Source organism: Patagioenas fasciata, chromosome 24 (genome assembly GCF_037038585.1).
Source record: "Patagioenas fasciata isolate bPatFas1 chromosome 24, bPatFas1.hap1, whole genome shotgun sequence".
Classification (NCBI taxonomy): Eukaryota; Metazoa; Chordata; class Aves; order Columbiformes; family Columbidae; genus Patagioenas; species Patagioenas fasciata.
In genome coordinates, this window is record NC_092543.1 from 7,527,882 (window position 1) to 7,541,617 (window position 13,736).

The 13,736-nt window shown below is 65.5% G+C and overlaps 2 protein-coding genes across 3 annotated transcripts; one reads left to right on the forward strand and one right to left on the reverse strand.

Annotated features, from left to right (window-relative positions):
• The first annotated feature begins 371 nt into the window (after nt 1-371).
• Nucleotides 372-7,913, forward strand: BACE1 (beta-secretase 1). Its single transcript, XM_065855606.2, has 9 exons — nt 372-666; nt 3,314-3,402; nt 3,542-3,758; nt 3,927-4,064; nt 4,154-4,288; nt 4,398-4,499; nt 4,619-4,768; nt 4,866-5,037; nt 5,122-7,913. Exons 1-9 carry the CDS (start codon nt 421-423, stop codon nt 5,361-5,363), a joined length of 1,491 nt encoding a protein of 496 aa, XP_065711678.1. The 5' UTR covers nt 372-420; the 3' UTR covers nt 5,364-7,913.
• A 234-nt stretch (nt 7,914-8,147) lies between these two features.
• RNF214 (ring finger protein 214) lies at nt 8,148-13,689 on the reverse strand. Of its 2 annotated transcripts, none has more exons than XM_071798659.1 (15): nt 13,557-13,689; nt 13,273-13,483; nt 12,823-12,882; nt 12,454-12,594; nt 12,207-12,346; nt 11,661-11,729; nt 11,243-11,339; nt 10,875-10,963; nt 10,588-10,690; nt 10,388-10,486; nt 9,708-10,084; nt 9,304-9,439; nt 8,987-9,094; nt 8,577-8,672; nt 8,148-8,403 (listed from the first exon to the last, which is right to left on the reverse strand). In XM_071798659.1, exons 1-15 carry the CDS (start codon nt 13,652-13,654, stop codon nt 8,338-8,340), a joined length of 1,890 nt encoding a protein of 629 aa, XP_071654760.1. In that variant the 5' UTR covers nt 13,655-13,689; the 3' UTR covers nt 8,148-8,337. The 2 variants fall into 2 exon arrangements, with proteins under 2 accessions (XP_071654760.1, XP_065711749.1); XM_065855677.2 differs by having other exon boundaries at nt 10,588-10,678; nt 13,557-13,687.
• Between the last annotated feature and the right edge of the window lie 47 nt (nt 13,690-13,736).

The window sequence follows — 13,736 nt, forward strand, 5'->3', positions numbered from 1 at the left end:
TGACGTACACGGCGCGGCGGCGCCTGCCGGGGGCTGTAGTCCTGGTGGGGCGGGTCCGCCACGCGTTGCCATAGCGACGCGTCGCTGGGCCGGCGGCCCGGTCCGGCCCGGTGGCGGGGAGCGGCGGGACTGGGGCGCTCATGGGGTCGGGCCGGGTCGGGGAGCGGGGACCCGCGTCGAGCTGGGCCGGACCGCGGCCGCAAGCGCTTCCGCCGGCGGGCGGGGGTGCGGGCGGGCGGCGCGGCGGGCGGGCTTTCCGGGGCGGGGAGCGCCGCGCCGCCATGCCCGCCGCCCCGCTCGGCCCCGCCGCGCCGCCTGCCCGCCCCGGCGCGGCCGCCCGGCCGAGGCGCGGGGCGCTGCGGGCCCGCTAGCGCCGTCCGCCGCGGGGAGGAGGCCTTTGCGGGGCGGAGGGCCGCGGCCATGGCTGCAGCCTGGCCCTGGCTGCTGCTGGGGCTGTGGGCGGCCGCCCTGCGCGCCCTCCCGGCCCCGCCGCGCATCCGCCTGCCGCTGCGGGGCGGCGCGGCCCTGCCGCCGGGACCCCGGGCGCGCCGGGCGCCGGAGGACGCAGAGCGGGCCGGCAGCTTCGTGGACATGATCGACAACCTGCGCGGCAAGTCCGGGCAGGGCTACTACGTGGAGATGACGGTGGGCAGCCCCCCGCAGAAGGTAGGGGCCCCCGGGCTGGGCCTGCAGCGGGCTCCCGCGGGGCTGCGCTCCCGCTCCGGCTCCCCAGCCGCTTCGCTCGGGCTCCCGGGGCTGCGCCTTGCGGAGCTGAGGCCCTGCGGACGCGCCGCGGCCGAGCGCGGTGTCGCTCCCGCCGCCGCCGGGTGTTGCGGTGCTCGGGGGCTGCGCGGTGTGCGGCGCCGGGGCTGAGCCGTGCCCGCCTGCGGGAGCGCTCCCGGCCCTGCGGCACATGCACGCACCGGGGGAGCAGCCGCCGAGCCGCGCAGGGCACGTTCCGCCGGGCGCAGCTGCCGCTCGCCTGGCTCCCTGTGCCGCTCCTGGCCCGGGGACGTCCCGAGAGCTCGCCCTGGGGCTCTCGGGCAAGTCGTCTCTGCACAGAGCAGGAGCTGGCCCACCACCGGGCTCTGCTCCCGCTCCCTCTCTTTGTCAGTGTCCCTCGTGTCCTGGGAGCTGCGCTGCCCGTGTCACGCATGTGGCACCGCCTGCCCGTGCACTGGGGATGCGGTGGGTGCTGAGGGCCGGGTGCTGGCCCAGCTCCTCCTCTCGTTATGGGTGAGATTGCAGGGATTTCTGCTGCCAAACCCATTCACACAGCCCTACCTACCGCCCTCGGCAGCAGCTCTGGCCAGCAGCGCTGCAGGGGCTCGGTGCTCGAGGGCCCGTGTTCCCTCCCGTGCCCGGGCTGCTGCTGCCAAAGCGCCCGGCGCCCACGCAGGCTGTGAGATAAGGGCTGGCTCTTCCCCACGAGCTGGCTCCGTCCACGGTGCCTGCGCAGCTCCGCACACGTGGCGGGAGGGAGCGACGCAGCGAGACGTGAACCGCGCGGGGGGAGCGACACCAGCGCCGCAGAAACCGGTCCCTCAGCGGTTCCGCATCGTCCCTGAGCGCCCGCGATTTATCTTCTGCTCTGGCAGGGAATGTTTAGGGAAAACAGGAGAAGATTATTTCTAAAATCTAGTTTTAGATGTGATTTCATCATCTTTTGCCTGAGAGCTGCCACGTGTCACTGCTGCCAGATAATTTCTGTGCGAACCACCTCTTTCCAGGCACTCGTGCGTTTCTGAGCCAGTCACCCTTTTGGGCAGCTCCTTCCAGCCTTGGACTCCTTCCAAATGTGAACGTGGTGTGTGTGCTGGAGCAAAATCCCTCCAGGCGTTGTAATGGAATTAAAAGATTCACATGAAGGAACCTGTCCGTGCACACGCAGGAGATCGGGGAGCAGGGAGGCTGTTTGTCCGTGGGGATGTTTGTCCTTCTCAAAGGCACACGTGCAACCCGGGCACCCCACGCTGGTCCATCTCCCTCCTCACCTTTCCTCTCTCCTTCCTGGTGCTGGCAAGCCAGTTTCTTTGTTCTATCACGCTTCAGTTTTGGTTCTGAGCTGTGCTGCGCTGCAAAGTCAGCCTCAGCAGTTAATTGCTGGTACAGTCCGTGTCCCTGAGCGGGTCCGTTGCTCTGTGTGCTCACACCAGGCTCCCGGCACTGTCTGATTCATAAATCCACCGGGAAGAGGGCAGGAGCGCAGCGTCCTCCCCACCGCCCGCGTCCCCTCCCTGCGGCATCAGCTCCACAGGATTTTCTCCAGGGAAACGCGTCCCCTGGGGACCTTGGGGAGCGGCGCAGATGAGCTGTGCGGAGCAGGTGGCCCTGGTGATGGATGGGACCGCGCCGCCCCGGGAAGGGCCGGTTGCCAGGGGACAGTCGGGCTGCACAACGGGCGCTGAGCTGGCCCCGCAGCTCTCAGTGCTCACCCCAGGCGGTTATTGCAGGGGCGAACATGCCGCTGTGATCCTTACCCATGGCCTGAAATGTTCCCCTAGGCAAGAAGCCAGCCTGGGGTTGGGGAGAGCTGTCCCCCAGTGCAGCACAGCCGTGGGCAGTGGTGCCTGGGACACGCTGCCTGCAGAGAGCCATGGAGAGAGCTCCGGCAGCTGCAGCCCAGCGCTTCTGCCATCAGCACAAGCGCATTGGCCTCCTTCCTGTCCCCTCTGACCGCATGGGTTAAGGGCCAAAGCCCCGGTGTGCTGCTGGCTGGGCTGGGGGTCAGAGCTCACCCCGCAGCCCCACTGCACAGCCCCGCTCCTCGCAGGCTGGGGACCGCAGCGCAGGGAGGGTTCAGCTGGGGGCAGGATGCAGCCAGCGCGCTCCCAGCCCGGCGGGCGGGTTGCCAAAGCCTGCCTGTGCGCTGGTAATCCCGGCGCGGGCAGGAACACGCGGGAGCAGAGCTCAGCATATGGACGGCCGATTAGCGGCTCCAGCCGTGCGCAATTGCAGCAGATCTGCGAGCACATGAGGTTTCCTGGCAAGGGGAGCCCGTGCACCCCGTCCTGCGACACTCCCCGCAGCCCAGTGTGGCCCTGCCCGCTGCTCGCCGGCTCCTGCCTGCGTGGTCAGGCGCCGGGCTGTGCTGGGAGCTCACGCGCTGTTTGCCCAGTGCCAGTGTTTGCTCCGTGTGTCGCTGCTCCTGCTCCAGCGCCGTGTCCTCGCACAGCCTCTGCGCTGTCCCCAGGCGCGGCCCTTGCTCAGCACAGCGACCACCGCGTGCCAGGCGCGGGGACGGGACAGAGCTGGGTGGCGGGTACGGCGGGGTCCCACCGCCAACACGAGCCTCCCTTCTCTCTTCCTGCAGCTGAATATCCTGGTGGACACAGGGAGCAGCAACTTTGCGGTGGGAGCGGCGCCTCACCCCTTCCTCCGCAGATACTACCAGCGGCAGCTGTGAGTACGCTGGGGGACACGGAGAGCGCAGCCACCGCTCCGTGTGCCCGTGACGCAGCCCCAGCTGCACCGACCCACACTGTCCCTTGCTGGGCTTCCTCGTCCGCACCGCTGTGACTGCCTCGCTGTGCCGTTGCAGGTCCAGCACCTACCGCGACCTGCGAAAGGGGGTGTACGTGCCCTACACCCAGGGCAAGTGGGAAGGGGAGCTGGGCACTGACCTTGTCACCATCCCGCACGGCCCCAACGTCACCGTCAGGGCCAACATCGCTGCCATCACGGAGTCGGACAAGTTCTTCATCAACGGCTCCAACTGGGAAGGGATCCTGGGGCTGGCGTACGCCGAGATCGCCCGGGTGAGTCCTGGCAGCAAACCATGGGCACCCTGTCACAGCAGGGTTCATGTTCCCTGTGTCCTGAGCTCCACTCGGCCCCTCGAGCACAGCGTTCCCGTCAGGGAAGAGCCCCAGGAGAAGGGACAGCACTGACACATCCCTGCCCTGCCCCTGCTTTTCCTCCCGCAGCCCGACGACAGCCTGGAGCCCTTCTTTGACTCGCTGGTGAAGCAGACGCGGGTGCCCAACATCTTCTCCCTGCAGCTCTGCGGGGCCGGCTTCTCGCCCAACGAGACGGAGGCGCTGGCGTCGGTGGGCGGCAGCATGGTGAGCAGGCAGGGCTGTCTGCGCAGGGCGGGCCGGGACGCGCCGGAGCGGGGACACCCAGCGGCAGCGCCTGTCGCTCTGTCCTGCAGATCATCGGCGGCATCGACCGCTCGCTGTACGTGGGGGACATCTGGTACACCCCCATCCGCAAGGAGTGGTACTACGAGGTCATCATCGTCAAGCTGGAGGTCAACGGGCAGGACCTGAACATGGACTGCAAAGAGGTGAGGGGGCAGCAGGGACCTGCCCCGCGGGACGCGGCGTCACTGCTGCCGGAGCCGCCCACGGGGATGGGGAGGGAGCGGGGGCTTCACTCTGCCCTTCCACCCCCAGTACAACTACGACAAGAGCATCGTGGACAGCGGGACCACCAACCTCAGGCTGCCAAAGAAGGTGTTTGAGGCTGCCGTGAAATCCATCAAAACAGCTTCCTCGGTCAGTGAAACCCAGCCCTCCCACGGCGGGCACGTCCCCAGGGCCAGCGCGGGGCTGCGGTGGCACAGCCGCGCGTCACCAGCCCGCGCGTCCCCCTCACCTCCCCTTTCCCCGGGCAGACCGAGAAGTTCCCCGACGGCTTCTGGCTGGGGGAGCAGCTGGTTTGCTGGCAGGTTGGCACCACCCCTTGGCACATCTTCCCGGTCCTGTCGCTCTACCTGATGGGGGAGGCCACCAACCAGTCGTTCCGGATCACCATCCTGCCCCAGGTGAGCGCTGGCCCTGCCGGACCCTGCCGGCTGCCAAGACCGTGCTGGGTGGCACCGCTGCCCGGCCCCGGCCCTGGCGGCACCTCTGTCCCTGCAGCAATACCTGCGGCCGGTGGAGGACGTGGCCACCTCTCAGGATGACTGCTACAAGTTCGCCATCTCCCAGTCCTCCACGGGTACCGTCATGGGCGCCGTCATCATGGAGGGCTTCTACGTGGTGTTCGACCGCGCCCGCAAGCGCATCGGCTTCGCGGTCAGCGCCTGCCACGGTGAGGGCCGTGCCAGAGCCGGGGAGCGGCATGGGGGACGCGGGGACGGTGCAGTGACCGCAGCTCTGCCCTCTGCCACCACAGTGCACGACGAGTTCCGCACGGCCGCGGTGGAGGGGCCCTACCTGCACGGCGACATGGAGGACTGCGGCTACAACATCCCGCAGACGGACGAGTCCACGCTGATGACCATCGCCTACGTCATGGCGGCCATCTGCGCCCTGTTCATGCTGCCGCTCTGCCTCATGGTGTTCCAGTGGCGCTGCTTCCGCTGCCTGCGCCGCCACCACGACGACTTTGCCGATGACATATCCTTGCTGAAGTGAGCGTGGGGGCTGCGGGGGTACAGGGCCGGCACACGTGGGTCCCTTCTGCGGGGCTGAGCCCAGACCCTCAGCCCTGGGGACTCAGGAGCATCGGGGACTTGCAGAAGGAGCGTGGCAGCCAAGGGGCAGAGCTCAGCAGCCATGTCCTGGGGCTGGGGCAGCTGCTCTGCTCCAGCACCAGGATGAGCCGTCCCCAGCTCTGCCCAGCCCTGCCAGGCATGATGGAGCTGTCCCTGCCAGTCCCCTGCCTATCCCCTGCCTCCCTCCAACCCCAGCTGCCTGAGCCGGGCTCCAGCATTTCCATCCCTGGAGGGTCTATCCCAGCACTGGGCTTCTTGGGGACAGCCCTGGGCTGCCCAGGACAGGGCTCCCATCCTGCTGCTCCGTATCCCGCTCGCTCCAACACCTCCCATAGCGTTTCCTCCTCCCTCCCAAACTGTCCTTCCCCCGCCACCGGCCCCAGGACCCCCTGTGCCCACCCTGCCCTCCTGGGATGAGCAGGAACAGCCACCTGTCCCCTTTGGCTCATCAAACCCCTCTGGGGACGGGAATGTGCCGCACGTCCCTTCAGCACCAACGGCACCTGCCCCGGAGCAGCTGGTGGCCGCTGCCCCATGGGCTGTCCCCAGATGCCCCAGAACCAGGACAGAGCGACATCCCCAAGCCCGGCCGCTCCCCAGCCCACCCGCCCGCCCGAAAGCCATAGGGGAGCCAGCGCCGGGCTGCCCCACAGCCCCCGTCTCACCGCCGGCACGGCCCATGGCGCCGGCACCGCGGCTGCTCCCGCTCGCTGCCCGTGTCCCGGCTCCTGCCGTGGGGTGAGGGACGGCCCGGCTCGGGCGGCAGGCGCTGCCTCGCGGGCTGCAGCGTTTCTTAGTTTTTAAACACATGGTTGTATTTATTTCATTTGTTTTTAATAACGCGAGTCACTGGCAGTGCAGCTGTGCAAATCCCAGCGTGTAAATAGCAGGTCCCACAGCACACCCAGGTGTACAAACAGCGGCCGTTTCTCACCTGTACAATATAGACATATATCTCTATTTTTAATTCTAGTGCTGAAAGCCACTGTTCCAAACCCAACATTAGGGGGGTTGGTCCTGTTTTGTTCGGGGTTTTTTTAGTCTTTTTAGCCCTCTGCTCAACCCCGGGGCCTTGGCCAGGGCTCGCTCGGCTGGAGGCGCTTTCCGGACCCGAGCGCGGGGGTCAGGAGGTGCTGAGCCCAGGAGCGCACGGAACCGGCCACCCCGGCCCAAGGGACGGTCCCTACAGCCCTGTCCTCGCCTGGTCACGCTGCGGAGGGCGGATGTTGTGGTGCGTGAGGACGAGCGTCCCCAGGCAGACGCCCTGCAGCATGCAGGATGTTCAACGTGCTGCGCTTCCTCCTCTGCCTCCAGCCTGGACAGGAAAGTGCTTTGTTTTAAATAATGAGATTCGCTAATTAAAGCAACGCTCCTCCACGAGCACGGGGCCGGGCTGGCAGCCGCCCGCGCAGGGACGCTCGGCAGCTGAGGGGGCCGGGCAGGAGCAGCGCAGCTCTGCAGCTTCCCCGCGCGTAAACTCGTTAACTCAGTCCTGCAGTTCCGTATCTCTGTGGCAAAGCAGCGAGGGAGGCAGCAGGAGGAGGGAACGCACCGCGCAGGAGAGCCCAACCAGCCCTCGTGCCGGGCATCGCCGCAGCAGCCCAGCACCCGCACCCCAGAACTGCCCCGCGGCGCCCGGCACCCAAACCTCGCTCCGGAGCCACGAGCACCCGGTGATCCCGCTCCCCTGTGAGACGGCAGTGAGCACGCACGGCCCTCCACACCCTGTGCCTGCCCGGGACCCCCCGCACCCGAGACTCTGCGGCGGCCGCTGCCTTAAACCACACCGGCAGGCGTGTGCGTGGCGCAGGAGCTGAGACTGCGGCCAGCCCAGGGGTGCTGTGCCCGGCAGCACCCACACGGAGTGACCCCGAGGCACGGCTGCTGCGAGCAGCGCTGAGTGTGCACCACAGCCTGCAAATCGGGGAAAAAAGGTCCACAGAGTAAGTGCAAGGTTTGAAGTGGTGCTGAGCACCTCGTGATCCCACCAAAACCCCTGGAGAAAGGGTCGGTGCCTCAGCCAGGCTTGGGAAGCGCAGGAGAGGGGAAAGCAGGAGCTGCCGCAGGTTGGGTGGCGTTAGCCGGAGCTGCTGCAGGTTGGGTGGCGTTACCTGGAGCTGCCGCAGGTTGGGTGGCGTTACCTGGAGCTGCCGCAGGTTGGGTGGCGTTACCTGGAGCTGCCGCAGGTTGGGTGGCGTTACCGGGAGCTGCCGCAGGTTGGGTGGCATTACCTGGAGCTGCCGCAGGTTGGGTGGCGTTACCCAGAGCTGCCGCGCAGCCGGACCCACGCGCTCTATCCCCAGCGCCCCAGAACAGGCGTGTGCGGTCCTGGACCTGCGGAGGGGTCGGGGATGGGGACCGCGGGCTGGCGCCAGAGCCTCCTGTACTCTGTAACCTACTGTCTGTGTAAGAACAATGAATGTTAACACGGTAAATTATTATTACATTAAAAAAAGACCACAAAAAAGTGCTCTTGGTCTGCAACCTGTTGATTGCTCGAAGGGTGATGGAGGTGGCGGGGGAGCGGCGCAGGGGCAGCGAGGCGTCCCACCCCAGTGAATGGTTGTGGGGAGCTGCTGGGAGCACTGGGATGGAGAGGGAGCTGCTGGGAGCAGCCACGAGTGTCCCAGCAGGCAGGTGACGCTTGAACGCGCATCTGAAGAGAAGGCAGCAAGGCCACGAACCATGAAGGAGCAGCACCAAGTCACTGCATAATATACACACTTTATTTATGAATTTGTAGGTATACGGACTTTCTATACACACATTACCTATATAATAAAAATGTACATGTGTATACATGGTCGTATAAATATAGAACTGTAGAAATCTTAGAACCGATCCTGTCTATTCACAGCAACTCCTCCTGTGGGACGGCTTTGTTCGAGCGGCCGTCATTTGAGACTTGGGCAAAAGGGACAGGTGTCATTCGTGTTGGTTTGTGCCCAGAATTTGATGCACTGAAAGAGAATTAGTCAAGAGCCACAAGCACAACTCAGAGGCCACAGGACAGGATGTGACCCTCACAGCAGCGTGGGCTGGCAGCAGGAACAAGGACAGCCCTTTCCCAAAGCTGCCACCACAGGCTGGCCCAGCAAGAGCGAGGACGGGGTGGCAGGAGCAGGACACTCACCTCCTTGTGCAGCGCGTGCGAGCAGGCCATGGGGTGCAGGTCCCCGGGCTGCACCAGCTTCTGGCACATGAGACACAGCTTGCAGGCAGCTGGGCTCTGGGGCCAGCAGTGAGGGGACACAAGGGACACAGGCACCAAGTCACATCATGTGTTCCATATTCCAGCTACTCGTCCCACCACAGTTTGAGCCGTTCCTCCCTCTGCCCGCAGCCGTCACACGGTGTCAGAGCCCCCGGCACCCCTCTTGTGGCCAGTCCCCTCTCCCCCAACGCAGATCATGTCCCCAACCCTTGAGTGGCTGCATGAGGAGACCCCAACTCCCCTGGCTCATGCTTTCGGCCACCTCCCCAGGGGCTCCCTCCGCTTCCCCTGGGGCCAGCAGAGTGCTGCAGAATCTCAGAATCCCTTACGTGCGAGGCCGTTCCAGGGAACGCCACCTGTGCCGGGGGCAGGAACATGGGCGTGCTGATCTGAGGCAGCGCAGCAGAGAACATGGGGGCCCTGATGCGACCAAGCGGCTGTGGCAAGGCAAACGCGGCACGTCAGCAAAGCCCGGGGGAAAAGAACGGCCAAGTTACCCGAGTCACTGCGGGGAACAGCGCTCCCGAGAGCCGCACCGCAGTCAGCAGAAACGGGAGCCCAGGGACACGCCGGCCGCGCAGCCCGAGCTCCGCGCAGCCCCGGGAGCGGCCGCAGCCTGTCCCCGCAGCCCCCGCCGCTCGCCCACCTGCGCCCCGGCCGCTGCACGCTCCTGCTGCTCCGCCAGCCTGGCGGCCACCAGCTGAGTCAGCTCCTCCATGGTCAGCCCCGCCATGGTCCTGCGAGCCGTCTTGATCTGCTGCAGGATGTTGGTGAGCTGGGCCCTGCGGGACAGCAGCCTGCTGAGCCCCCCAGCGAGCCCCCCGTGAGCAGGGATCCCCCAAGGTTCCAGCACCGCTCCAGGCGAGCCAGCCAGCCCAGCCCTGGGGGAAGCCCGGATCACAGCAAGGAGCGGGTGCTCTCACCAGCCTTTGCTGCTCATCCTCTGCCTTCCCTCGCCTCCCCCTAATCCCGCAAGCATCCAGAGAAACCCCCCACCCCATTCCAGACACAAATCCTCACCCTGCGGGCAGGACAACGCCAAACACTCACTTGTTGCACTGCGGAAACCGAGCCAACAGCTTCTCCAGCAGCTTTTCCAGCTTATCGGCCGGCTGCAGCCTGTGGAACTCTGGAGTGACGTTAACGGCGCCCAGGCCGGGCGGCGGGGGGATGGCGGCGGCGGGGGCCACGTGCGGGCTGTGCGTGCCCATCAGCGAGGCCACACCGGGGCTGCTGCGGCCCTGCGAGGCGGGCAGCGGCGGGGAGGGCTGCGCGGACCGGGACACGGCGGGGGTCAGCAGCGGGAACGACAGCGCCCGGGGGTCCGCGCTGGGCATGACCATGGGGACGGGGACGGGCCCGATGGGGAACGGGAGCCGGGGAGTAAGGGGCGGGTTGGGCTGGAATGCCGTCAGCATGAAATCTGTCTGAGAAAGAGAAATGGGGGGAGAAGCGGAGGCTGGTTAGAGTAAGCCTGTCTGAAAGCAGAGGCCGGCGCCTTCCTTCCCCAGCCAGAAGCGCGTGCACCGCTGGTTATGCCCCTCACGGCAACAGAGACACCCTTCCCCTCCCCTCCGCGCACAGGTCAGCCCACACAGACACGGACACGCACGGGACATCGGAAAACGCAGCCCCAGGCGCACACAGGCAGTGCCAGCACCGGCTGCTGTCCCCAGGCCTGGCAGCACGTCCCTGCGGTGACGGCCGTGTTCGGCCGCAGGGACACTCACTTCTGAGGGCGGGGGCGGCAGCGTCGGCGTGGGGATCTGGGGGAGGCTGCTCAGCTTGGTGCCGTTCCTCACCATCTGAATGTGGTCGTTGAACTGGTCCTAGCAGGGAGGAAGGAAGAAATGCGTTTAGCAAAGCCTCTGCCTGGTGAAGTGCAAGAATTGCTCCCTTCTAGGCTGGGAGCCACGCGGCAGGAACTTACTCGGACACTTTCCTTGGTCATCCGTATCCTGTTCAGCCTCATCTCCCACTCCTGCTTCGGCCTCATCGTCTCCAGCGTGGGTGGCGCGGACCTGCAAGCACAACTACACTTTCCCTCTTGCAACTGTGCTCTTGCTGACAGCAAAGTGGGAGCAACCAACACCCCCCACACCCTCCTGCTGTCCCCCACCCTTGAATGGCCTCCACCAAACCTCCCGTGTAGGCAGAGGGGTGGGTACGGAGGGACGTTCGGGTTACCCCACCGTTTCTGAGACTGCCCGGACTCACTTGAGGTAGGTGAGGTGCAGCTCTGCTTCTTTTTCCGCTTCTTCTAGTTTCAAGACCAGCAGCTCCTTCCGGCTCTCCAGGGACAGGATCTGCAGAGAGAGGCCCCGCGTGAACAGCAGCTTTTGTATTCCCTTGGTTTGCGCTGCCAGACTGTGACTGTGACCTCCTTGCTAAGCACCAAGCTTCATTAGTTAGTCCCAACTAACATTTACTGCGCTGGTATTTTCTTATCCCTTTTCTTGTTCATGGAGAGGGGGACTCAGCCTCATCCCAACTGCTCCAAATGTCACACAATCATTCAGTACGACCTGAAATCTCCAAAATACTCTCTTCGACAATCGCTTTGCAGATAATAAGTCACCACTAACCTCAGCTTTCCAGGCCCGCTCCGTCTCCTCGAGGATGTTCCTGTTGATCTCATTGTGCTGGTTCTTCAGCTTGTCCAGCTCCATCTCCCAGAGCTGCCTGTTGACGGACACAGAGCGTGTTGCTGCGGGCTCGGGCACCGCAACGGCACCGAACAGGAGAGCGGCAACTCCCACAAAACCCAGCGGAGAAGGGCGCTCAGGCCTTTACGGCACAAGCATCTAGGAGCTGCTTGTGCCCAGCTTCAAGAGGACCGACTGCAGAGGCTGGGGGCACCAGGCTGCTGGCAGAGATAAAACCTGCGCAGCCCGTCACCGGACAGCACCATCAGACCCACCATCCAGCCCACCCTGCCGGGAGAGCCACATTCCCCCCAGGCAAAACGACTGGAAGGAAAACGACAGCAGGTAAGAGCCTCACTTTTCATCAGACTGCTCTGCGATCAGCGAGGCGATCTTGTTCTCCTTCTCCTCCTGCTCCTTCAGCAGCCTGCACGAGAGAAGGACAGACGGACTCACCTCCTGCAGCCGCAGATACTGCAGGTCCCGGGTTCAAACAGCACCTCGGCCCAGCCAGGCGCCCAATGCAACCCCACGCTCCACAGACGTTGGGAAGTCACCGCTGACAGGCTCCCAAGCGAGGTTTTGCTGTATCATGACACTGCACGAGGAGCGTGGCACAGAACCAGCCGCCAGCGCAGGGAGCTGCATCGCTCCGACAGCAGCAGCTTTGCAACCGTTTGCGTGGCGCAAAACGGAAACGGGCTGAGCGCCTGGAACCGCTGCTAAAGGAGCTTTATCCCAACAATAAAGAACAAAACAGAAATCAGAGCCCTCCGACGTAACAGAACAGCTCTGTCAAAGCACAAGGTCAGCATTCAAGAAACCGTCAGACCGTCAGAAACAACTCGCGCCTTGCTCGTGTTAGACCCCGAATGGAGTGACACTTTCTGTTCCATGCTAATACCTTCGGCCTTTCTCACAGAGTTTCTCAATTTCTGCTTTCAGGTCCTGTTCTTTCTGCAAGAATTCTTTCTTTTCTTTCTCCATCTTCTTCTTTGTCTCTTCTCGCTTGATCGTAACATCCTGAATTGCTTTCAGGATCTCCTACAGCAAAACAAGCATCACACAATCAGAGAGCAAAGTTCCAACGCCGATTCTGTTTGAAACGGTGTCAGCGGGCAGGCTGACACAAATGGGACTCGGCCAAATACCTGGTGGTTCTTCATCTCCTCTTCCCTCCGCTGCTGGAGCTGCTTAAGCTGCACCTGCAGCTGATTCTCCACTTGCCGCTGCTTGTCCAGCACCTCCTGGTAACGCTCCTTCAGCAGCGCCCGCTCAGACATCATTTTGTCCTGCAGCGGAGAGCAGAACCTTAGGGAGAACCTTCCCTGCTGCTAAAGAGGGCACGGACGGGGCAGGAAAGCTCGGCAGTAAGAGCCCAGGCGGTGCCGCTCTCCAAACCCACAGTTAAACAGCCTCACTGGCACAGCTCGGCTCGCTGGAGCAGAATGGGTGAAGGAGGCAGCTGCCATGGCCCTCAAAGGGGAACCGACCCCCGCAAAGGGGGCCGCGACACCCACCAGGTTCTTCTCAATGTCCTGATCGGTGTTCGTGTCCGTGTCAGCCGTCTTGAAGTCGGTCTGCAGAGAAGGGGACGCTGTCAGACCCCCGGGACCTGTCGGACCGCTTGGGACACTGTCAGAGCCCTGGGGACACTGTCAGAGCCCCGGGGACACTGTCTGAGCTCCGGGGACACTGTCTGAGCCCCGGGGACACTGTCTGAGCCCCGGGGACACTGTCTGAGCCCCCGGCCACTCCTCAGCGGCCTGCAGACGGTCCCCGTACTCACGATCGCTCCAAGACGCGGCAGCAGCTGACGGCCGGGGCCCCACCACCCTCACCGCTCACCCGCAGCGTCCCCGCGCTTCCCTCCCCGGCAGCACAGGGTTCCCAAACGGGCCCCCCGCGGACTCCCTGCCCGCCCCAGACCCGCAGCCGCCGCACCGCCCGGCCCGCGGCCCCGCACCCACCTGCACCGCGATGTTCTGCGAGGGCCGGCCCGGGGCCGCCTCCGGGTCGGGCTCCCCCGCCGGCCCGTCCCGTCCCCCGGGCCCGGGCTCCCCCTCTGCTCCGGGCGCCGGGGCCGGGCCGGGGGCGGCCGCGGGCTCTGTGTGCGCGGCGGGCTCCGTGTGCGCCGGTGCCGCCTCGCCGGGTCCGTCCGGGGCGGCGAGGGCGCTCCCGCTGTGCGGAACAAACAGCTCGGTCACGGCTCCGCCGGGCCCCGCGCGCGGCCCGGCCCGCCGGGCGCACCTACCTGGCGGGCGGCGAGGCGGGCCCGGGCGGGCAGAGGCGCGGCGGGGCCGGGCCCGGGGCGGCGGCGGCGCCGTCGCTCTGCGGCTGCTCCAGCGCCATGGGCGGCGCGGCGGGGCCGGAGCGGCACGGCCCGAGCGGAGCGGAGCGGCCCGGCCCCGCCCCTTCCGGCGCACAGCGGCGG